At 37.6% G+C, this 23,676-nt stretch overlaps 2 protein-coding genes across 3 annotated transcripts; both read left to right on the top strand.

The window, feature by feature from the left end:
• Positions 1 to 985: 985 nt before the first annotated feature.
• On the top strand, positions 986 to 3,530 carry LOC131529212 (transcription factor SOX-30-like). Of its 2 annotated transcripts, none has more exons than XM_058758820.1 (5): positions 986 to 1,693; positions 1,991 to 2,227; positions 2,329 to 2,502; positions 2,987 to 3,113; positions 3,248 to 3,530. In XM_058758820.1, exons 1-5 carry the CDS (start codon positions 1,165 to 1,167, stop codon positions 3,363 to 3,365), a joined length of 1,185 nt encoding a protein of 394 aa, XP_058614803.1. In that variant the 5' UTR covers positions 986 to 1,164; the 3' UTR covers positions 3,366 to 3,530. The 2 variants fall into 2 exon arrangements, with proteins under 2 accessions (XP_058614803.1, XP_058614802.1); XM_058758819.1 differs by having other exon boundaries at positions 1,988 to 2,227.
• A 924-nt stretch (positions 3,531 to 4,454) lies between these two features.
• Positions 4,455 to 23,624, top strand: tcerg1b (transcription elongation regulator 1b (CA150)). The gene is made up of 20 exons (XM_058757839.1): positions 4,455 to 4,589; positions 13,241 to 13,460; positions 13,970 to 14,122; positions 15,225 to 15,498; positions 15,671 to 15,922; positions 16,353 to 16,553; positions 16,689 to 16,792; positions 16,888 to 16,976; positions 17,073 to 17,233; positions 17,331 to 17,406; positions 18,490 to 18,625; positions 20,550 to 20,639; positions 20,725 to 20,843; positions 20,944 to 21,094; positions 21,235 to 21,399; positions 21,508 to 21,690; positions 21,776 to 21,955; positions 22,594 to 22,677; positions 22,757 to 22,857; positions 23,020 to 23,624. The coding sequence occupies exons 1-20, from the start codon at positions 4,543 to 4,545 to the stop codon at positions 23,219 to 23,221; spliced, it is 2,988 nt and encodes a 995-aa protein (XP_058613822.1). The 5' UTR covers positions 4,455 to 4,542; the 3' UTR covers positions 23,222 to 23,624.
• Positions 23,625 to 23,676: the final 52 nt, after the last annotated feature.

Here is a 23,676-nt window from a genome sequence, read left to right as displayed (position 1 = left end):
ATGATCAGGCTTTTGAGGAACATTTATTTGCACATCTGTCATCACTATTTTATTGCATTATATGTTTTGCCTCCCACAATTAAATTTCATCTTATTACAGTTAATGGGAGATAGAGTGACAACTGATATGTATATGCATTTGATGTATTAAAATCTAACTAATTTACAGTAATACAGATTTCTCAGATTAGTTTCTGATTATTATTTAAAATGTCAGGCTTTAGAAAGCCTGACTTGACCCTAAATGTAAAGCTGCTAAAATGTTATATTTAGATTTTTATTGATATTGTTTATTACTATAAATATTTTATTTCGATTTTTTCAAATTTTAAGGGCTTTGGTAACATATCTGTGAAAACTAATTTTGAAGCTATTTAAATTGTTGAAGTGAAGCTGTGTTTCAGACTGTTTACCAGTTAGAGCCAGAAAACTCAACAAAACTTTTTATTTTTTTAATTAAATACAAAATCTACACCTTGACAATAGCTAGTAGTTGATCGTCTAAATATATCCAAATACAAAACCTAATAAAAGGATGTAATTATGCCTGACAACTCTTTTCTTAGTCTTTTTGTATGTGAATAGGACTAAACAGGCATCTACTGGTGAAATCGTTGTATTACATTTGATTTGATTTATTCACATAGCACTAATCTGCCTCCATTCTTTCGATTTGAAATGCCTTTGCTGAGTTTGATCGTTTTTAAATTTATGCACTTTTTAACGTATATGCATTAATTTAAAAATATAACATTCTTAATATTTATTATTATTATTATTATTAAACAGAAATATTCGGGTTTATTAGGATATTTCAATGGCAAATAGTGTATAATTTGTACCCTATAATTTAGAGGTGAATATTTACAAAGAGTTACGAAAATGAACTGAAAATATATGCACTAGCTATTTAATTGCTATCAAAACTTTCGAATTATATATCAAGTGAAATAGGCAGCGCTTTAAAATAAATATGTAGGTTTTTTTTATGAATGTACGTTTTAATGAAAGTATTCTAGGGTCGTGTGTTCTGTATTTGCGCGGTCACGTGCTTTTTGTTAGCTGTTGTTTGTTTTTGTTTTCTTAAAGGACGCTGGAGCTTGCAGTGTAATTTTTTAACATTCCACAGCCATAACTGTTGATTAACGACATACTGACTAGCAGATGGATAAACACCCCAAAATGAGAGCTAAGATGAGGTTCAGAAACGATGAAAAAGGCATAACAACTGATGAACCGGTACCAAAATGTGCCAACACAGAAGAAAATTGTATTTTGAAGAAACCAACCGAAGTTAACAGCTTCACCACTCACAGACAAGATGAAGACTTTAACTCGATCAACAGGTCATTAACAGGAGATTTTGGGATTAAACAGGACAACGCAGACTGGATCACATATCCCTCAGGTCAAACTTCAATGGTGCTAACCACTGATAACGCGCTTTCCTCTTTTAACGCAATTTCTCAGGTTTTCTCAGTTGAAGACACGCCGCACACATTTAACTGGAATTTATCCAGTGAGGCGCCTTTCCCCAAAATAAACCATCAACCAATCAGCGAGGCTTATTTTCCGAACGTAACCCATCAGCCAATCAGCGCGGCGTCTGTAATAAACCGTGAGCCAATCAGCGAGGTTTCTGTGCAGATCAATACCCGAGGTCTGAACTTCACTCAGACGCCTTCTGGAGCAGGTATGTTGAAGGCTTTATGTTCTGGAGTAGAACTGTAAAAAAAAAAAAAAAAACACTTCTACTTTACATGTCAAAATATTAATTTTAAAATATAACTATTAAGATAAATGGTATATTTGCATATTATTAAAAAGTTCAAGGTTCATTAGACCAAAATAGTGAAGATAGCTTTAGAGCAAAAGCAAAATGATGGATTCAGTGACATAATTCCATTCCTTCCTAAAAACTTTTTTTTTTTTTTTTTAACTATATAAATATTTATATACATGAAGACATTTCCTTGTTTCCTGTTAGCAGAAAGTGAGATGGCAAGATCTCCGAACAAAAAAGTTTCTATCAAAAGGCCCATGAATGCCTTCTTCTTATGGTCAAAGATCCACCGAGCCGCCTTGTCTAAGGCCAACCCTAATGCTAGCAACTGTGACATCAGTGTGCAGCTGGGGTTAGAATGGCACAAACTGTCTGAAGAGCAGAAGAAGCCATACTACGAAGAAGCCCGCAGGATCATGGCACAACACATGGAGAAGTACCCAGGTAAGCTATGGAGAAAGATTCAAAGACATTAAAGAGCATATGCAGAATCTCAAAGTTGAAAGGTAGGCTTTTTATTACATGTCTTATTCTCATCAACACAGATTGGGTCTATCAGCCAAGCAGAGCGAAAAAGAAGCTTTCCGCATCCAGAAGGCCGTCGGTCGTCCCTGCGACCCAAATCTCCTCACCCTTCATTCTGACATGGGCACAGAGACCTAGCCCTTATCCAGAGCACCTAACATCAGCGAGAGGGCAGAACAGTCTAAATTCTCCAGGTTCTGCTACTTATTTATATAACTTATGCCTTGAAATTTCAAGTTCATTACCAATTAATCTCAGTCGAACCACAAACCACAAATTCGACTCATCCTGCATTTTCTTTAAAGAAAGCAAAGTATGAGGTTAGTTAGGCGAGACACTGAAGCCCTAAGTATGCTTTGGTTTTTATGTGTACAGTAGAGTACAGTAAATGTCATCATCAGCAGTGTATACGCATTGTAAAAGGTATTCTTTTTGTTTTGCAAGATTAAATTTGAGACTTTTTTCCACTGCATTTTGACATCACAAGTAATGACGTAATTCCTTTCACGGTAGAGCATTTTTATTATGATAAAAAAGTAATTTAGCAAGCTCACAGGTATACTACTGATCTTTAAAACCCTCCAAGAGTTGAATTCACTGGTTAATGTCAGTTAATATTAAACATGATACGAAGCCAAATTACTTCTCACGCTAAAAACATCACAATGCTTTTGTCAGCCAACATTGCCCTGGCCATGGAGATGCAACAAGGTTTTATCAACACAGATCCATGTCCTCGCTCTGCTCCTCACTGTATCTTCTCTGCAGACCTCCACAAGACTGGACAGCAGTTCTACCCAGCAGAGTAAGCTCTGAAAACCTGTTCCTAGTATTGCATTGGGTTTGCAATGTGAATACAAATACACAAATGAACAGTTTATTGTAGAAACGATTTGTAATTTCATAGGCTGAAAACAAAATTCTCTTTTTCTCCCACAGATCCATTCCATGTTCAAGCTCTTCTAGCCATCTCATTGACTTCATGAGCCACTATGAAGATCTGAGGCATGAGGCGCCTGTCCTGAATTGTGAATATTGCCTCCATGGTGACAGTTAGGCGGACGGTCTTTAGTTCTGGACTTCTGGCTTCCTGTTTGTTCCTTTGACAGGACTGTACTAGAGTGTGCTACCATTGTGATTTAACTTACTAATCGATTTTTCAGTTCTTATAACAACCACAATAGTTTTTGAGGTTGTATTACAAAATAAAATGTTTCAAATTTCTTGCCTTAAAGAGTGTCTGCATGTTCATAAACAATGGAAATTACTTGAAACAAATCAGGCTGAATTCCGATTGGAGGCATGTTGGCAGCCAGGGTTCCCAATTATTTTTTATCATCATGTCATTACTGAATAAGATTAAAAAAATTAAAATAATAAAAAGAACGGCCATAGCCAGTTATTTCAGGAGAAAAAAAAAGCATAAAAATTCATATTGATTTTGGAAATGGCTGTGATTTTTAGGGCTGTATTAATCCTTCATCACATTGTGACTTTTAATCTTATAATATTAAAACGTACATTATACAAATATGTATTGCTACCTGTGGAGAACTATTATGATAATCCAAAAAAAAAAGAAAAAAAAAAAGCCATTTTTACATTTATTGTGTACAAATGATTTAAAATGTTAAAAATGCCACCAGTTGTTGCATTATTTCCTCCATGGCCAACAATTTTAGACCTAATGAGGTTTAATATGAAGTTCACTTATTTATTTACCAAGGAGACAGTGGTGTCAGTGAGTGAACAGTGCTTGAGACGAAATGAAATGAAATGTGCGGAAAAAACAAGTTAAAAAAGCATGTTAGTACTACTTTTGAACAATATTTGTGTGTTATTTCCAGTCAAACGGAAATATTTAATTGTGTGCATTTATGATAGCCTACATAAAATCCCTCAGAGGACATACAAGTTGGCCATCTTATCAAAACTTTACATTACAGAATGTTATCATGTTATCTGTGATCACTGTTGGACATTGTTTAGCAGAAAAATAAACTAGTGATAGTGTAAAAAAAAAAAATTGCTCAAACCCTCAATTGCCAAAGTACAATATGTCACACGATAAATTGAGTGATTATTAATGATTATAATATATAATGATTTAAATAGCATGACTTTTTGATTAAAGATTTCAATGAGCAGTAAATCCATTCAATGACGTAGAAGGAAAGTGAGGAAGTGCTTCACCAACAGGAAGTTCATCTGTAGTGTGTTTAGTTTCTGGAGCGATGGCGGAGAACATAGAAGGAGAGAGTGCTGGTCTCGGGGAGAACAGGTCAGATAACGCTAAAAGGACTCAGTATAACAGCGCTGGTCTGCGCTTGTCTTTATCTGAGCTCTATAGCGAGCCTGTGTTATGGTGTGAGTGATGGAAAAGTCCGCTGGCGCAGTTTAGCGCAGTTAGCATGTTTGCTAGCTTCGTAAACGTTCACTCTCTGTTTATTTATCTGCTTCAATAGTTGACGCGTGACCAGAAACGCATGGGAAGCAAAGATATGTTACGCTTAACAATAGCATACTAATAAATACAATTTTAATATTTCCCCTTAGCAACTAATGGCTTGTTAGCTGACGGGTAAGCTGTGCTTGGGTTTGCTTGCTATCTTAAGCCCACCGGCTTGTTTACGACATTTAATATTTTTTATGGACAAGGGAAGTTTTTACATGCCATGTTTATTGTGTCTTTTTGTTTAGCTTGCGTTTAAAACAGTTTAAATAAGCACTGACAAAAACTGGGATACTGGGATGTCTAATGTAGGTTAAAAGTTAAGCAATTATTGAATACAAGTGTGAACTAAGCATGCATTTGATTTTTTTAATTTTTTTTTAATTTTTTTTAATTATTATTAAATCTACGAGAATTGTTTAGTCAAGCGCAGAAATTGAATTCAGTTCACTTAGGACACAACACACTGGTTGCGAGAGAACTCTGCAAGAGCTGTATTTTGACAGCTTATGTATTTTGACATAAACTGTTCAGGCACAGTAATTACGCCGCGAAAAGGAAATAAATTCTGTACTCCTGCAATTTGAAATCTATAATCTAAAAATTATTTCCCATTCAGCCTACAACCCTGCTGATGATGGACAAAAATCCACCCCAAAACCTAAACACGGTGCAAAAAAAGCCATAGAAAATATTTTCACAATAGTTTGAGCAGCTCAGAAGATTGGTTTGGAGAAAAGTAGGCCTAGTAGTCGGCGCCAACCCATACAAACTATGGGGGCATTTGCATTTTTAGAGTGGGTCTCGGTTGCGGTAGGAATTGCATTCCAGGGAGGAGGGTGGTGGTAGGGACGTCCCTCTCAGTAAAAATTGTTAAAGTGGTGGGCAGGGGGTACAGGGACTGAAGTGGCCGGACCAGAGTGCACGGAAAGAACCGCTTCAGCTTGGATGATGCCAAGGAGAGCAGCTCTCATGCACCGAGGTCATTGCTTGCAAGTAATTTACTGACACATGTGAGCGAACGAGTTGGAAAAAGTTTTCTTCTCATTCGGCCCCATCTCCACTGTCCATGTGTGCAGAGATAAATCAACAAGGTCTCCCACGGATTTGGTTTGATGGCAGCAGATGAACAAAAATCTATCCCAAACCTAAACACGGTGCAAAAAAATGGCAAGAAGATATTTTCTAAAAATAGTTTTGAGCAGCTCAGAAGATTGGTTTGGAGAAAAGTAGGCCTAATAGTCAAAAGTGGCCTGGCCTGACCCCTTCGGGCCCACCTGCTCATGGCGCCGACACTGTATTAATGATATAACCATAAACAAAAGAAATAGATCAAATATCAAATTGTGCTGCTAACACTGCATTCTAAAGATGGTCATACAGCAGAGAAAAGACCCCTTAACCCAAAGATATCAAGAAAAGAAAAATTACAAAAACGAACCCACCCACGATGCAAACAAAGGCCTAGAAAACAATCAGTATTGACGGCAACTAGCCTATACAGTCCTGTGCCACCTTGATATCCAAAAGATTAATTTAAAAAAGTAATGTAATACTGCAAAATCTCCTTTTGTGTGCAACTATTCATTCTGTGCATTAATTTGAATGTAGCCTAGATCTGAATTTGTCTACGACGTCATTATGAAAAGTAATAATGCTGAGAAAAACAAAAATCAATCACTGCGCTTGATATTATTGCTTGTAATGCGTTTCTTTCACAACATCCTTAAAGTGGTTTAAATGGTTCAAGGTCTGGAATAACTGAGAAGTTCTTAAAAGTGCTTATCTTGAAGGTGTGTGTGTGTGTGTGTGGTTTGCACACACAAGAAACAAATATGTGATTTGGAAAAGGTATTACAAATATGTAACGATTATTTACACAATCTATAGTGTCACATGTAATGCAACCAGTGTCTAAAATACAAAAAAACGGGGGAAAAAAAGGAAATCTAAAGGAACCATCTCAATATTCACTATATTTTTTAAAAAGTAGATGATACTGAATTGTTATCAGTAGAATGTTGTCAGTAGCTATCATTTCAAGAGCTCAGGGTTTAGTGTAGGTTTTATCTCTTAATTTTACGTTGTTCTATTTACAGTCTGTAAAGATGAAGATGTGGGATGAATGAGGAAATAAAGAATGTGGCAAATAAAAAGTAATTCAAGAAAATATGTTTAGTAATGAGCCTGTGGAAGAAAAAAAAAAACAGAAAAAAGGGCTTTAGTCCTGGATTTTCAAGAATTGGTTGCAGTATTAAGTGTATGGTGGCTTTTTATTTATTTTTTTTATAAATATTAATGACATATATTTGCTGGTATGTTTTGAATCTGTATTTAGTTATTGACTTCATGCAATTGATTTCATTTATTAATAGCTTATATGTTTATCATTTTAAAAAGTACTTTTAAAAAATAGTAACATTTTCTGGAAAATAAGTTGCATCTAGGGGTGTGCGATATATATCGTCTGCGATTAATATCGTAATTGTTGTTTTAACGATGTGCAATTTGACATTATCGAGTATTTTGCAAAAACCAAACAAAGCACCCCTACAGAGCACGCATTCATCACGTGAAGTCTAGACTAGAGTGCGTGCACATTGTTTTTTCACTGCATGATTCAGTCTTATTAAAATGCATTAAGAATGATCACAAAATTCAAGATATGTGGGCAGAAAATGTGTATATATCATTTCATATAGTTACAATCAAACGAAGAGTGCCGTTTTTTTTGTTCAAAAATAAGCATGATTGTGACATTGATTTTATACAACAGTTCAATAAACAATAAGTTAATATTAAGAGACTTACGTTTTAGACACCATATTGCCTGTTTTTGCTCCATTTCGCCAACAAAAAATAATTCCAAACAGCTACAGCACTGTTTTTTTGCGTCTCTGAGCAACATGAAGATGTTTAGTTTCTGAATGAATCAACCGTTTAAATGATTCGGTTCAGTCGCAATGATTCACTTGTTAACAGTGACTTGCTGCCACCTACTGGCAATTTTAATTTCACATTCAAAGTATCTGTTCATTTTAAAATAATTTCAAATATCAGTATTTAATGTTTTATGTTTAAAATATCAAAACATTATGCATTTGTAACTGCAGGTTAAAGCACCCCATGTCCTGAACAGTGTGTAAATACATCTAAATGCTACTTCAGATGCAACTTCTGCAAAGATTAATTTTGTTGATACTGGTTTCATTTGTTTGGTAACAGCCTAAATGTCTTATTCTAACTGACTGATTAAATGTAACAATTTGACTCAAAAGATGCATACTTTTAGAAAAAAAAAAGGCTTTGTTAAAGGTAAAATTGCCCATAAAAGGTAAAAATCAATTTAAACTTAAATATTTTTAATATTTACATTTACATTACATTTACATTTAGTCATTTATCAGACGCTTTTATCCAAAGCGACTTACAATTGGGGAATACATAGAGCGATTAATCTTGAAGAGGCAATCAGACATACGAAGTGCTTGCAACACCAAGTCTCAGGCATTGTTCAAATAAATACAAACTACCAAAGGAAGGAATAAGTAAAGATAATTATTATTTTATTTTTTTTTTTAATTTTTATTTTTTTATAAGTTTAGGATGAAGTCAAGTGCTGTCGAAAGAGATGAGTTTTCAGTTGTTGCTTGAAGATTGACAGGGATCCAGCATTCCGGATAGAGGTGGGAAGATCGTTCCACCAGCCAGGAATGGTGAATGAGAATGATCTAGAGAGTGATTTTGCGCCTCTGTGATGGTATCACGAGGCGTCGCTCACTAGCAGATCTCAGATTTCTGGAGGGATGTAGTTTGTTAATAGAGAGTGCAAGTAAACGGGTGCTGAGCCAGTGGTTGTTCTATATGCAAGCATCAGTGTCTTGAACTTGATGCGAGCCGTGATTGGTAGCCAGTGCAGGGAGATAAAGAGAGGTGTAACATGGGCTCTTTTGGGCTCGTTGAAGACCAGTTGTGCCGCTGCATTCTGAATCATTTGTAGAGGTTTGACTGTATTAGACGGAAGTCCAGCCAGAAGAGCATTGCAATAGTCCAGCCTAGAAATGACAAGGGCCTGGACAAGAAGTTGTGCAGCATGCTCTGTCAGAAAGGGCCTGATCTTTCTGATGTTATATAGTGCAAACCTGCAAGATCGAGCGTTTTTTGTAATGTGGTCTTTGAAGGTCAGCTGATCATCAAAGATTACACCAAGATTTCTGACCGAAGTTGATGGGGTTATTGTTGATGAACCTAACTGGATCGTGAAGTCATGCTGTAGAGTCGGAGTGGCAGGGAGGACAAGAAGCTCAGTCTTTGCCAGGTTGAGCTGCAGGTGATGTTCTTTCATCCATGCCGAGATGTCCGCCAGGCAACCTGAGATCCTTGCAGCTACCGTTGGATCATCTGGTTGAAAAGAGAGGTAGAGCTGTGTGTCATCAGCGTAGCAATGGTATGAGAATCCATGTGCCTGTATGATGGGACCCAGTGATGTAGTGTATGTGGAGAAGAGGAGGGTTCAAGAACTGATCCCTGAGGAACCCCAGTGACCAGTGTATGTGCTTTGGATACCTCACCTCCCAGGCCACCCTGAAAGACCTACCAGTGAGATAGGATTCAAACCAGCGAAGTGGAATGCCAGAGATGCCCAGTGATGAGAGGGTGGACAGGAGTATCTGATGATTGACAGTGTCAAAAGCGGCAGATAGGTCCAGCAGAATGAGGACTGATGATTTGGAATGGGCTTTTGCAATTCGCAGGGCTTCAGTGACCGAGAGAAGCGCAGTCTCAGTTGAATGGCCCCTCCTGAAACCTGACTGTTTAGCATCCAGTTTGTCGTTCTGTGAAAGAAACAGTGAGACTTGGTTGAAGACAACTCGTTCAAGTGTTTTCGCTATGAACGGAAGGAGAGAGACAGGTCTGTAGTTTTCTATAAGAGAAGTGTTTAATGTAGGTTTTTTGAGCAGTGGGGTTACCCGAGCCTGCTTGAAATTAATATTTAAATATTAATTTCTATCACTGATGTGAACTGACCACACATCAAAAACTGCAGCTGTCCACGGTAGTCAGATATCACACAATAACACACTCAGCAAAATATCGTCTAATTATCGTTATCGAAAAAATAAAAAAAAATATCAAGATATTATTTTTTTTCAATATCGCACACCCCTAGTTGCCTCTGAGTTAGAGCTGCACGATTAATCATTAAAAGATTGCAATCTCAATTCAAACACCCACATGCGATCCCATTTTTAAATGACAACGATTCGCCATGTCTATTAAATCTTTGAAAAAAATCATACCAGAACATTCAAACCTGACACAGAGAGCCGACATTTACCATGTTTGGGTAAGAAACAGCTTCACAAACAGTCTTTTCAACTACACAGTATTATTTCTGTCTTACAGTCGTTTATATTATCTTAGAAATACTGGGATGAAAGTTTATAGGCTAGTTCAGATATAAACATTGATGTCCATAGCAATAATAAGCAATATCCCCTTTTGAAAGTAATTGGCTCTTCAAATAATGTTGTCGATTGCACTGTCAAGTGACTGTTAAAAAAATTTGTCGTCATTGAAACATTCAAGAGATTTGTTTAAAAATGCTGATTCATCCAATAATGAAACAAGTGAAGTATTTGAGCGAGTCATTGAATAATTCATTCAAAATCTTTTTCATAATTTGTATATTAAAAATTGGCGTATTAAGGCCCCAATATACTTCAAACAAATGTCGTTTTCGTTCTTCGTTTGGGGGCAAAAAGAAGTTAGAAAAGACTGAGTGACGGTATACTGTTTTTGAACATTCCAACACCCCCGCGCTGCTGGAGGCGGGGTGTAGATTAATGTAAACGTGTCGCGACGCTTGCGCAAATGCCTAAACACAACAACAATGCAATGAAGGTGTATCTATAGGTCTTTTATTAAACAGGATAAATTATTACACGTTTTTATATTCATGATTTGATAAAAACAGGTTTATTATTGTATGTTCTTTTGGCATTTTATTTATTGTATACCTTTTAAATTCGCTTATTGAAAGAACAACAACAGCAGCAGCAGTATGGTGTAACATTTATTTGAAACACATGTATTTGATACTTCTACCTTACATCTTTACTCTTTCGTTTCATTCTTTTCATGGCTTTGGAATACTTGCATCTGATGTTTCTCTACGTCGCTTTTTGCATTACTCTGGGTCATCGACACCAAGCTTCATTGCAATTTCTTTCTAGGAATTAAATGCTTTCTCTGAATCTTTAAAGTCTCTCCACGAGCGATCGTACAGGTGCGGAGATATCTGTGGCAGCTCAGCTATTCGACACAGTGTATTTATGTTGCTAGTGACTTGGAGATGTTGTTCTCCTGCCTGACCTTTGTTGAATGAGAAAGAACCAGGGGAAAAAAATCGCACGTCAAAGGCGGTGGAGTTCCAGAGCACACCCACCGATTGCGTAATCGCCACGGACCAATGGTAGCTCAAAGGTGTTTTGAAAAATGAACTCCCCAGAAAGTTCACTTTGGTGAGCTGTTTCGAACTGCCGAAACAAACTCAAAACGAACTTCGTTTCGGCCTAATTTTGTTCGAAATAACATGTCAATTCGTTCTTCGATTTCGTTTGAGGTGTATTGGGGCCTTTAAATATATTTAAAATACATACAGTGGCATGCGAAAGTTTGGGAACCCCTTGCAGAATCTGTGAAAATGTGAATAATTTTAACAAAATAAGAGAGATCATACAAAATGCATATTATTTTTTTAGTTGTTTAGTTAGTTTTTTTTGTTTTGTGATGGTTGTTCACGAGTCCCTTGTTTGTTCTGAACAGTTAAACTGACTGTATGATTTTGAGATCCATCTTTTCACACTGAGGACAATTGAGGGACTCAAACACAACTATTAAAAAAGTTAATAGTTCTTTCAAGAGATTTATTCAAAAACACCGACTAGTCCAGTAATGAAGCAAGTGAAGTCTTTATGAGGGAGTCATTGAATCATTCATTCAAACTGATTTTAAAAAGTTAAGTTTTGTTTAGTTGTCTATTCAGAATAGTTATTTATTTATTTTTAAAGCAAGCACATCCCATTCTATATTTTACATGAGAAAATCATTAAAGGTCCCATATTGTCAAAACTGAAATTACCTGGCTTTTTTCATGGTAACAGAGGTCTAGGGGATATGTAACTACCATATAAGTTTCAAAACAGTCAATCCACAGTAAAGTGCGCACAGTCTGCATAAAGTAGCTGTACCTTTTCACGAGCCCTTGTGATTTCCGTAAAAATGTGACGTCCGAACTACTGTAGCCATCCCGAGCACCGCCCACCGGCCTTTTGCCAAACCCCCAGACAACATCGTGTCCATGCCATTGCTGAGCGTCCACAACACTGAAACATGCCGAAAAGGTTGACTTTAACGGGCGTAACCAGATCGGCCGACCGACCTGTAACGTTACACTCTCACTCAAAGGATGGACGATCTGACAGGACTGTTACTATGAGGTGGATCACGTCTAACATGTATAGTAAAGACAAACTCACCGTGTCTATCTAGTCATGATGAAGATGTAAATGCATTTCAATTTCAGCAGGCAATTATTTTTACAGCTACATTATTATTCCAGCCACAATTAATCACAACAATGTGTATATACAATTACAAATGATTATATATAAATCGTCAGTTTGTTGTTTTACACACACGCACAGACATTGTTTCATGCAAGACATAGTCGTGAGATGCAAGAAATCTTCAGACACGCCCATAACAACAAAAGACAATACTTTATTGAACCTTTTCTGATAAGCAAGCATTTTTGAAGATCGTTTCTGTCCAGTCCGCTCGTTTTATCGTGTTTAACCACAGCTGTCGTCGGCTTTTTGTCTGACAGTGGCAGCAGGTATGCGATCAAATTTCTAATTTGAGGCTGTATTACGACGATTCTGGCACCCAACATCACAACAAGATGATATTTTAAGCTCCTTATGTAGCCGAATCTGCGCTGGTTTGAATGGGCCGCCTCCTGTTTTCTCTTTGTTTTGCTTCCAGCTAGCACTGTGATGTAATTGTGACGTCAGCCCTACGTGACCCTAGTTACCTGTAGTTAGCCTGGCCCTGCGTCACTCAGAAAACAACAGGCCAATCAGAAGAGATACTCATGAATATTAATTAGACAGGCCAAAATCGACCTGTTCTTAGCAGAGCTTCAGAGAAAAATAAAACTCCAGAAAGGTGTACAATATGGGACCTTATACATAATAAATTACCATGCCAGGCCCATTAGCATCTGACACTTTTTCTGACTGGCTGTGCAAACACCGGTGTTTCTTCTGTGTTATCACATAAACCAAATCGTTTGCAGGTCTTGACCAGTTTTATCATTTTGTCATTTAGCTTTTAGTGTACAGTGAAACCCAAGTTGAGGTTTTGCATATCAAGAATATTGGTAGTTGCTGATTTTTATTTATTTTTTCCTGCAGGATGGTGTTACAGCAGGCTTTACGTTTTCGTAGCCCTGCTCCTCCACCTACCACAGTGTTACGAGGACCTCCTCCATTACTACGACCCCCACCTCCGCCCTTTAACATGATGAGAGGACCTCCACCACCCCCTAGACCCCCTTTTGGTAGACCACCGTTTGACACCAATATGCCCCCACCTGGAGCTTTGCCCCCACCTATTGGACCCCCACACCTGCAGGTAGGTGCTGTTACAAAAATATACGCAAGTAGGTGCATATGTGCACCAAAACTATAAGAGACTGTTCAACTGTTTAAATATGTGACCCTGGACCACAAAACCAGTCTATTTGTATAACCAGTCTATACAGGTATATTTGTAGCGATAGCTAAAAATACATTGTATGGGTCAAAATTATCTATTTTTTTTTTACGCCAAAAATCATTAGGATATTACGTAAAGATCATGTTCCATGAAGATATTTTGTACATTTCTTATAGCAGCTCAGAAACATTGCTAAGGGCTTCATTTGGACAACTTTAAAGGCGATTTTCTCAATATTTAGATTTTTTTTGCTTCCTCAGATTCCAGATTTTCAAATAGTTGTATCTCAGCCAAATATTGTCCGATCCTAACAAACCATACATCGATGGAAAGCTGTTTAAATCTCAATTTCGAAAAAATTTACACTTAAGACTGGTTTTGTCGTCCAGGGTGACATATCAAAAATCCTGTTGTGTTTTTCACAGAGGCCACCGTTCATGCCTCCACCAATGGGTAACATGCCTCCTCCTCCTGGTATGATCTTTCCACCTGGAATGCCTCCATCGCCAGGAATTGGAGCGGTTTCGGGCTTGACTAGTGATGAAATCTGGGTAGAGAACACCACACCAGAAGGAAAGGTAGCAAACTGTCTTTTAAAGTAAAATAAATATAACTGAATAATAGAGTTGTACAATTAATAGTTAAAACATTGCAATTTTATTCCTAAATGACAACAATCACTTAAACTTTTGTCAAGTATTTGCATTTGTGCTGTCGCTGACTCAGAGAGAGCCGTTGTCATGAATGGATATGAACAGCTTCACAAACTGTCTCGTTACAGTATTGTTATTTCTGCATTAAAACAAAAACAAAACATTGATGATCACAGATGTACTGGTATAAAAGTTTATACTTTAGATATTGATAGTGAATCACCTTTTAAAAGTAACTCCAGCTTCAGATAAAGATTGCTTCGTAATTATTGTTGTGCCAGTAGGTGGCGACAAGTACTTTTAATAATTCTATTTGTCATTCAATAATTCTTTAAAGAGATTTGTTTAAAAACACTGATTAATCTCATAACGAAACAAGTGAAGTCCTCATGATGTAGTCATTGAATCATTCAATCAAATGTTTTTTTTTAAATTAATTAACTTAAAATTAATTAGTTACTTTTTTAAAAGAAATCTACTGTAGCAGTTAACATTTTGTCAGAACCTCTATTCAATTTTGTTTAGTTGTCTGTTCAGAATTGTAGGAAAATTGTGATCTCTATTTTAAACAAAACAAAAAAAAAAATTGTGATTCTCAGTTTCTCTAAAATTGTGCCACTAAATAACCATTTGAATTACAATAAGTATTAAATTGTAAAATGATCACAGATGTACACATAGTAACATTACTCCACAAATCTAAAATCCTTAATTTCGATTCAGTTACTACCAGTGTGAGAGAAATGTGCTATACGAATAAACTTGGGGTCACCTACCTCTCTTCAGCATGAATCCAAATGTGTGTGCTTTATGTATGTTTTGCATGCTTGATTTTCATGACGTTTAAGCCACAGCATGGTTCAGATGACAAAACACAAGACGTATATTCTTCATGGTATTTTTACCACTTTTTATAGCTCTTCCTAGTTGAAATGTATAGTAGTTGATCAACCTTGTCAACCGTCCTGACCCAATCCTAGCATTAACATACTTGGACTTTTAAAACCTTCCCACCACATTCTTCCAGGTATATTACTACAGCGCCCGGACACGTGAGTCGGCCTGGACCAAACCAGAGGGAGTAAAGATCATCCAGCAGTCAGAGCTCAATCCTCTAATGGTAGCTCAGTCCGGTGGAGCTGCAGCGGCTCCTAACAGCGCTGCCTCCAATGCAGCTAGCAGCGCTACCACGGTTGTACCCGAGCCAGTCTCCACTCAGAGCCTGTCCCCCACCCACACCCTCAGCACCAGTCCTGACCCCAGCACCAGTCCAGCCCCCGTTGCCTCCCAACCCTCCACCAGTGAGTATTACATACACAGAAGGAATTATGGGGTCATGTAGTGGCCTATAAAATACAAACTGCCCTTTTAAAATTGAGTACTCATGGCCAATATGAAAAGTATACAGTGTTTTGTCTTGATATTATCTTTAATCACACTCTCATTCTTCCCTGTGCTATATTCTTCCTGTAGCTTCTGTTGTTTCTGAGATGCCTCCAGTGGCTTCTACACCTCCTGCTAGTGTAGGTGTGACCCCTGTTGCTGTGGTCAGTGTTCCTACAGTAACCGCTACAGTCACTGCAGTGCAGACAATGCCACTGTTGCCTCAAAGTCTCCCTCCGGGCCTGCCCGTGGCCCAGCCGGCCGCTGCAATCCCAGCATTCCCCCCGGTCATGGTACCTCCATTCAGAGTGCCCCTACCTGGCATGCACATCCCACTGCCTGGTACGTAGAAAAAAAATTTAATTCTAAAAGTAAGTTGAGTTGCCTAGTTAGTTTAGCTAAACAGACCAGCATGGTCCAGTATGTCCTCCATTGAATGTATACTTGAATAACTGTCAGTAGATGGCGCCCTCTTCTTACAAAGTGACGTGAACAAGGTGCATAGACTTACACTTAGGATTGCATGCTAAAAATATCAGGACATTTTAAAATTTTGATTTCTAAGCACGGAAATGTCATCAAGATTAATAATCTTAAGTCATAAACATTTTATAGTTTCTACAGCTTTAAAATAAGTAGTCTATATAGAATAGACTATAAGTAGGATATATATAATTTATGTGTGTTTTGTTTGCGTGTGTATATATGTATATGTGTAACAATTTATAATTATTTAACTTTATTTGTTGCTGAATGCAATTTATTTTTAAAGGTGTGCTGCCAGGGATGGCCCCTCCTCTTGTTCCCATGATGCATCACCAGCTAGCTATCACTGCAGCTCCTGCATCTCTTACGGGGGCTCTTCCACTTCCAGAATGGTCTGAGTACAAGACAGCTGATGGGAAGATGTATTATTATAACAATCGCACTCTGGAGTCCACCTGGGCAAAACCTGCTGAGCTAAAAGAGCGAGGTAAACGAGGCGTGAAGCCTCAGGTCTGTTGTTGTTGTTAACTGCACTGACCATTAACATTGACTCGCTGTGCTAAACCCGAAATGTTGAACTGCCTATGTTATATTCAGAAACTTATTTTATTTTTCTGAGCAGATAAGGACAGTGACAAGGTTAAAGATGGCCATAACAATGATGGTTCAGTTTTAAAGGATATAGACATGGACGTCAAAGCTGACAGCTTTGGTGGGTCTAAAGAGGTAAGTCTAAAGTTTGCAGGCCATTTAGGTTTGTTTAAAGCAAACTTTGAGAATTAAAAAAAAAAAAAAATATTGATAATGTTTTGATGTTGTAGTTGCCCAGGGAAGAAGAGATGACAGAGGAGGAAAAAGCAGCTCAGAAGGCAAAACCTGTGGCCACAAACCCAATTCCTGGTACTCCTTGGTGAGCCTTTCTCTTTCTCTGTTGCTTCAGTGATTAAAGTCTGCAAGTTTGTTCAAAAGGTTTCATAAAAAAAATTGTACATATTCACATTTTTAGGTGTGTAGTCTGGACTGGAGATGACCGTGTGTTTTACTACAACCCCACCACACGACTGTCCATGTGGGACCGACCTGAGGAGCTGGTGGGACGGGCTGATGTGGACAAATATATTCAAGAACCTCCCCACAAAAGGGTGCTAGATGACAACAAGAAAATAGGTGAAACCCTCTGTGACAGTTTTAGATTGCTTGTGAACTAAGATTCTTTGTTGAGAGTAACATAGCAAAACCAACACACCTTTATTGCTCTTTGCAGCTTTCAACAAAGAGGAGATTGACACAACCATAGAGGACACACTGGACGATGAGCCTTCTAAGGCTAAGAAGAGGAAGTAAGTACCAACAGCCTTCAGCAGGAACGAGAAGGGGCCGAACACTCACCCCTGCAGAACACCTAGCTTTTGTACTATAACAAAAGAAAATAGAAGCGACATGAAAATTGTATTTCTTGTCATATGAAGAGAAAAGGAAATGGGGCTGTTTCCGTTCAAGCCCTGAGCTAAGACATGTTGATTGGACCATTTTATGTCACAATTAAAGAAGTCTTCGGCGGCATTTTCTTTTCCTTTTTTTTTGTGCAACCAATGCTGACTTGTCTTAGCTGTGGTAATCTTTAGTTTGGGTCTGTGAAAAGTGGTGACTCCATAACGTTTACCAAATCAAATCAGTCACTGTTTCCCATCAGTGCCCTTCACGCCTGCCTCCCCCTGACCCCAAACAGTGGTCCTGTTGCACTGGGGACTATTTTTCAGGGAATGCTTCTAAGCTCTGGCGATGCCAACGTGGGCCTCCAAGGTAACCCACCTTGTTTGACCTCTCTTTAGCCTCCATTAGGCAAACCCCAGTGAACCAATCAAAACTTCAGCCCTTCAGTGATGTGTATTTGTTTTCAAAAAAACTGAAAGCAAAATTACAAACATATTTTTTACTTGAAATCTTTTCTAACTTGCAAATTTCAGAATAACCCGTTGATGCGCAGATTTCAAGGATAATGCAGTGCTTAGACACACTTTCTAAAATTCAAATAAATTTGTGTCAGAAATAAAATGTTGACACATTCTATAAATTAAATATGATTTAATTACTATATGCCGTTAGTTATTCAATTTGAAAACAACCACATTTTTTTTGTTTTCAGCAGTTTCTAGAAATAGGCCTATATTTTCTTAATGCGTTTGTTAACTACACAATATTATATGAAATTTAAATATCTCAATCATTTGATAGTTCTAGTAAATAGATTTCTGTTCGATAGAGACATCAATTCTCTCAACAAAATAAGGGGGAAATCTTCCATTTTCAGAGATCCTCTCCAAATTTGTATTTTTGTATTTTTTTTAACAAGCGTAGAAGCCAAAAAAAAGAGTGTTATAAAATTAAGTTCTTCCTTACACTCGTCCTCTTCTCCCTGACAGGAAGGACGATATGAAGGAGGCTGACGCAGAGAAAGAAGCGGCCGTGGAGGCCGAGCTGAAGGCCGCTCGCGATCGGGCCCTGGTGCCCCTGGAGGCCCGCATGAACCAGTTCAGGGACATGCTGCTGGAGAGAGGGGTAAAACACTTCAATCCAACGCAATACTCTAACCAGCTCTGTAATATTAGACTCATAAATCTGAATGGAAGCCCACCAAGGTACAATCTTTAGTTCATTCTTGTTATTATCATTCTTTAATATTATGTAATATAGAGTCTTAAATTTCTCTTTGCTCTTTCTGTCACTCCGTTTATTTACCTGTCCTTTCTGAATTGCTCTGAGTGAGGTCGTGTTAGATGATTTGTGCTTGACTATAGGGATGGGCGGTATGATCAAAATCTTATATCACAGTGTTTATATCGTGATAATTGTGTACATCACTATAATTACCGGTAGTTATCACTATCTCACAGATCATTTATGCTGGAAATTAATTGAGAAAAAAAGTTTGCATATTTAACAACCATTGGTCTGTCTGAAATATGGGCAATTTACACATTGGGTGTGCCAGAAAGGCTGCCGCTTTAGGAGAGGCTTCAGTATGTTTAATAAAGTGCTTTTGTGAGGAAATCACTTAACCAGCAGCCTGTGGGATCATTTTCAACAAGTTAGCAATTAAATATTCTTTTTGGATTCTTTTTTTTTTTTTTTTTTACTGGGAAAAATGCAGTTTTATGAGAGAAGTCACAAATCAATTTTACAACAGTTAGAATTCAGTGTATCAATCTTATTCATTTCTGTGGTATCCGCAAACAATTCAGTGACATAAAGGCTATGATGTATGATGCACTCATATACAAGATGAGTTATTTTACACATTTTTGAGCTATGCTACTGGCTAAAAAAAAAACATTTTGTAATCAAAACAAAATATGAAAAGCATGGTGCATCTAAAAAGATGATTATTCATAATGAAAAGTCTGGAATCGATGCATAACGTTGCATAATTTAAAAACGGATTCAGAACAACGCATTCTAAATATTATTGACTGAGGCATAATAGAAGCTGTGAAATAGATCATATAAATGACATCTGTGAGCGAATGTCAGATGAATATTATATTAATTTGGTAAACCGCTTGCGTCCTAAACGACCAACAGTTACAGTGTTAAAACTAACGTAGGTGTTTGTTATAGCAAAATTTCTGCTTGCACAGATACTTGCCTAATAGGTAAATAATTGGACATATAAAATGTTGTTTTGAGTTATGGAGGAATGTTTTATTAATTTATAATAAACCTTTATTAAACTCTAATCTTCCACAAAGAAAATAAGGTGAATATTTAAGTGATTAATGTAGAGTCATACCACTTACTATACAATAACTGTTGGCATGACATATTGATATGAATTGAAACTTTTTTTAAATCATATCTGTTTGTCCTGGCAACAAGATGAGCACCTCAGCAGTATTATATATACTGAAGTCCTCCTATTTCTTTTTCAGTACAGTCTATAATGGAGACAAAAGAATGCACCAGTTGAATAAATGAGAGAGAGCGAGTCCATAATGTGATATCAGAATATATGAAAGAAGCACAGAATTGCCCTTAAGAGAATAACAATTGTAAATAATGTGCAACAAGTAGTCATACCGCCCAGTCCTACTTGACAGTAGTGTTGGTTCCCTCTCTTGTTACTGTTCATACTAGATTATCTATCTGTCATACTAGAATGTCTATCTGGTCCTAAATTGTTGCATGAAATGACAAATAATTACTATTATTTACCACAGAAGAATGTACTATTGCATTGTATAATGGACAAGTATTTTGTATTGCTTGATTTTATTTAATCACATAAAAATATAATTGTAGGGGTTGACTGGTAAAGATTTCAGTTGTGTGTCATTGTAATTTATATGGTTTTAAAGGAATATTGTGGGTTAAGCTTTTTAAGTCACCCCCATATGATGTTTGTTAATTAATTCACTTGAAGTGTTGTTTTACCGTTTTTCTGGTATATTGGTAAGCCATCTTTTTGTCCACTTCATACCTGCAGGTTTCTGCTTTTTCCACTTGGGATAAAGAGCTGCACAAGATTGTGTTTGACCCTCGATATTTGCTGCTCAACCCTAAAGAGAGGAAACAGGTAAGAGGAGCGCTTGGCGTTGAGTGGTTTGCTGAATGAGCAGAAGTAGGCAGCTTTGTGATTTTAATCTCCTTTCACTGTGTAGGTGTTCGATCAGTACGTGAAGACTCGTGCTGAAGAGGAGAGGAAGGAGAAGAAGAACAAACTCATGCAGGCTAAAGATGACTTCAGGAAGATGATGGAAGATGCCAAACTTCACAATAGGTGTGGTGTTTGTTTCAGTGAGGCCTTCTCTGTTACATACAGGTATTGTGTGACCTCCTGAAATCTTGCCGCTTATGCCAATTTTCCTTTCACGTATTAGAACCACGTTCAGTGAGTTTGCAGCAAAACACTCTAAAGATCCTCGCTTCAAGGCCATTGAGAAGATGAAGGACAGAGAAGCCATGTTCACCGAGTTCATGACAGCCTTGAGAAAGAAGGACAAGGAAGACTCCAAAAACAAAGTAGAAAAGGTCTGTCACCGGCTTCCAACAACCATCCCGAAATGTCCACTTGAATCGACAGGATGTTGATAGAATTAAGGTTGAAGTTGAATTTGACTATGTTCTGGCAAGCCCTGACACATTAAGTCAAGTTGTGTTTCTGGCTGCAGGTAAAGCAGGACTTCTTCGATTTACTGTCGGACCACCATGTGGACGTCACTCAGCGCTGGAGCAAAGTGAAGGACAAGGTGGAGACGGACCAGCGCTACAAAGCCGTGGAGAGCTCCGCTGCTAGAGAAGAACTGTACAAACAGTATGTGGAGAAGCAGGCGAAGGTTAGAACAGTGTCCCTGGCCTTATTGATTCATCAGGACGAAACACCAAGACAACTTGGACTGAGACTAGAAAAGCGTATTGAGTATAAGTGTCTTTGTGTTGTGTAGAATGTGGACGCAGAGAAGGAGAAAGAGCTGGAACGGCAGGCTCGTATCGAGGCCAGTCTGAGGGAGAGAGAGCGGGAGGTGCAGAGAGCTCGATCTGAACAAACCAAAGAGATTGACAGAGAGAGAGAGCAGCACAAACGAGAAGAAGCTGTCCAGCACTTTAAAGCACTCATGTCAGATATGGTCAGTGACCATTGCTGTATTTGGCGTTGTATTTGATTTCGTATTTTCCTATTTCTTATCATATTATTTAATTTTTTACATATAGGTAAGGTCAACGGATGCTTCCTGGTCAGAAACGAGGCGCAATCTGCGCAAAGATCACCGGTGGGAGTCTTCTGCTCTGCTGGAGCGACATGAGAAGGAGAAGTTGTTTGAAGAACATGTAGAGGCTCTTACCAAGAGGAAGAAGGAACATTTCAGGCAGCTGTTGGATGAGACCTCCATGGTGAGACAGAGGTTCAAGATCACACAACAACAACAGCAACAACAATATATAATAATCATGATTTCTGTTGTTAAATTATTTGATAAAGACTTGATTTCTATATAAAGATATAATAAGAAGAATAGTAATTACTACTATTATTATATAATCATTATTTCTAATAACTATTTTTATTTTATATTTAATAGTAACGACTATTCTTATTATATTTAATAGAAATTAAGTTACTATAGTATATTAAGTGATAATTTTTTTTTTTTTATTGTTGCTTATATATATTATTGACAAGAATATTAGTATTAATTTGGTGAAAGCGTCTGTTAAATTACTTTGTGAGGTACATTAATTTACATTATGTTCTGAAAACTTTCCAGTGAGACAGATGTTCAGATCTTTTCTTTAATAGATGGCTATCTGTACATAGAAAGAAAAACAGGGATGAACAGTTATTTTTATATGGAGTTACTGGACTTTTGAGCTTGTATAAAGTACCAGTCGTAAAAAAAATTCATTGTCAAATTTAAGTTATTAAATATCAAATCTGAACATTATTTTTTGATTATTCATTATTTGAACCTTAGGATATGTATCTTTGGGTTGTCGATGCGTTCACGCTGCTTGTAACTGTTTAATCATAGATCACCCTAACCACAACATGGAAGGAAGTGAAGAAGATCATCAAAGATGACCCACGCTGCATCAAGTTCTCCAGCAGCGATAGAGTGAGTTGAATTGTTTAGACACATTGCCTCTTTTGCCTTGGCATCAACATCAATGACTTCTTTCCCTTATCCCTTCTAGAAGAAACAACGTGAATTTGAGGATTACATAAAGGACAAATATATCACAGCCAAAGCTGACTTCAGAACTCTCCTGAAAGAAACCAAATTCATCACGTATAGGTACGCACATTTCTTTCATTTTCAAAAATTCTCATGTCTTGGAGAGCAAATGATGACTCGTATACAGTGTGTATGTGTATATATATATATAATATGATTATCATATAGGTTTTCACTTCTATTTGTTAAAGCTGATGAAACCCTATCTCATATTTTCTGTAGATCACGGAAGTTGATCCAGGAGTCAGACCAGAACCTAAATGATATTGAGAAAATTCTTCAAAATGATAAACGTTACCTGGTCCTAGACTGTGTCCCAGAAGAACGCCGCAAACTAATCATGTTCTACATTGAGGACCTGGACCGCCGGGGACCCCCACCTCCCCCAACCGCCTCAGAACCCAGCCGCCGCTCCACCAAGTGAAGCCCTAGTGGACCTTAGAGGACTGAGCATGAGCCAGCCCTGCACTCATCATAGCACAGTGTTACAGACATGTATTTTTGAAACGTCAATGTTATCTACTCAAACTGTGCAAGATGGTGCCCACTAGTTGTAGGCTAGCACAAGGCAAATTGTTAATGGCAATCTATGAACTTCATTCGTCAGGCAGGGAATGCATTTGTACTTGGTACTGCAGCCTCTTGTGAGAGTCTTGTGGATTATCAATTGTAGCAGGCTGTTAATACAACAGGCCAATGCAGACAGTGTGTGAAATGAGTTGTGTACCTTGCAGAATGGGTCTTAAAGTGGTTTGATTTGGACTTGTTGCTATATTTCTGTATGTGTTGACTGGAAATAAATGCAACCTTTTTGTTTTGTTTTTTTAGCAATTGTATTGTAATCTTGTCATTTTCACTGGCCATGAAATCAAAGAATAC

The sequence above is a fragment of the Onychostoma macrolepis genome, chromosome 21, assembly GCF_012432095.1.
Source record: "Onychostoma macrolepis isolate SWU-2019 chromosome 21, ASM1243209v1, whole genome shotgun sequence".
In the NCBI taxonomy this organism is placed as follows: domain Eukaryota; kingdom Metazoa; phylum Chordata; class Actinopteri; order Cypriniformes; family Cyprinidae; genus Onychostoma; species Onychostoma macrolepis.
The sequence above is the reverse complement of the archived record's forward strand: the minus strand, read 5'-3'. Positions and strand labels throughout refer to the sequence as shown.

Coding starts and splice junctions, on each gene's coding strand:
- LOC131529212 (XM_058758819.1), top strand. CDS start 1,165: ATGGATAAACACCCCAAAATGAGAGCTAAGATGAGGTTCAGAAACGAT. Junction 2,228..2,328: donor ACACATGGAGAAGTACCCAG/GTAAGCTATGGA, acceptor TCATCAACACAG/ATTGGGTCTATCAGCCAAGC. Junction 3,114..3,247: donor CAGCAGTTCTACCCAGCAGA/GTAAGCTCTGAA, acceptor TTTCTCCCACAG/ATCCATTCCATGTTCAAGCT.
- tcerg1b (XM_058757839.1), top strand. CDS start 4,543: ATGGCGGAGAACATAGAAGGAGAGAGTGCTGGTCTCGGGGAGAACAG. Junction 16,554..16,688: donor TGCTGAGCTAAAAGAGCGAG/GTAAACGAGGCG, acceptor TTTTCTGAGCAG/ATAAGGACAGTGACAAGGTT. Junction 22,858..23,019: donor ACCAAATTCATCACGTATAG/GTACGCACATTT, acceptor TATTTTCTGTAG/ATCACGGAAGTTGATCCAGG.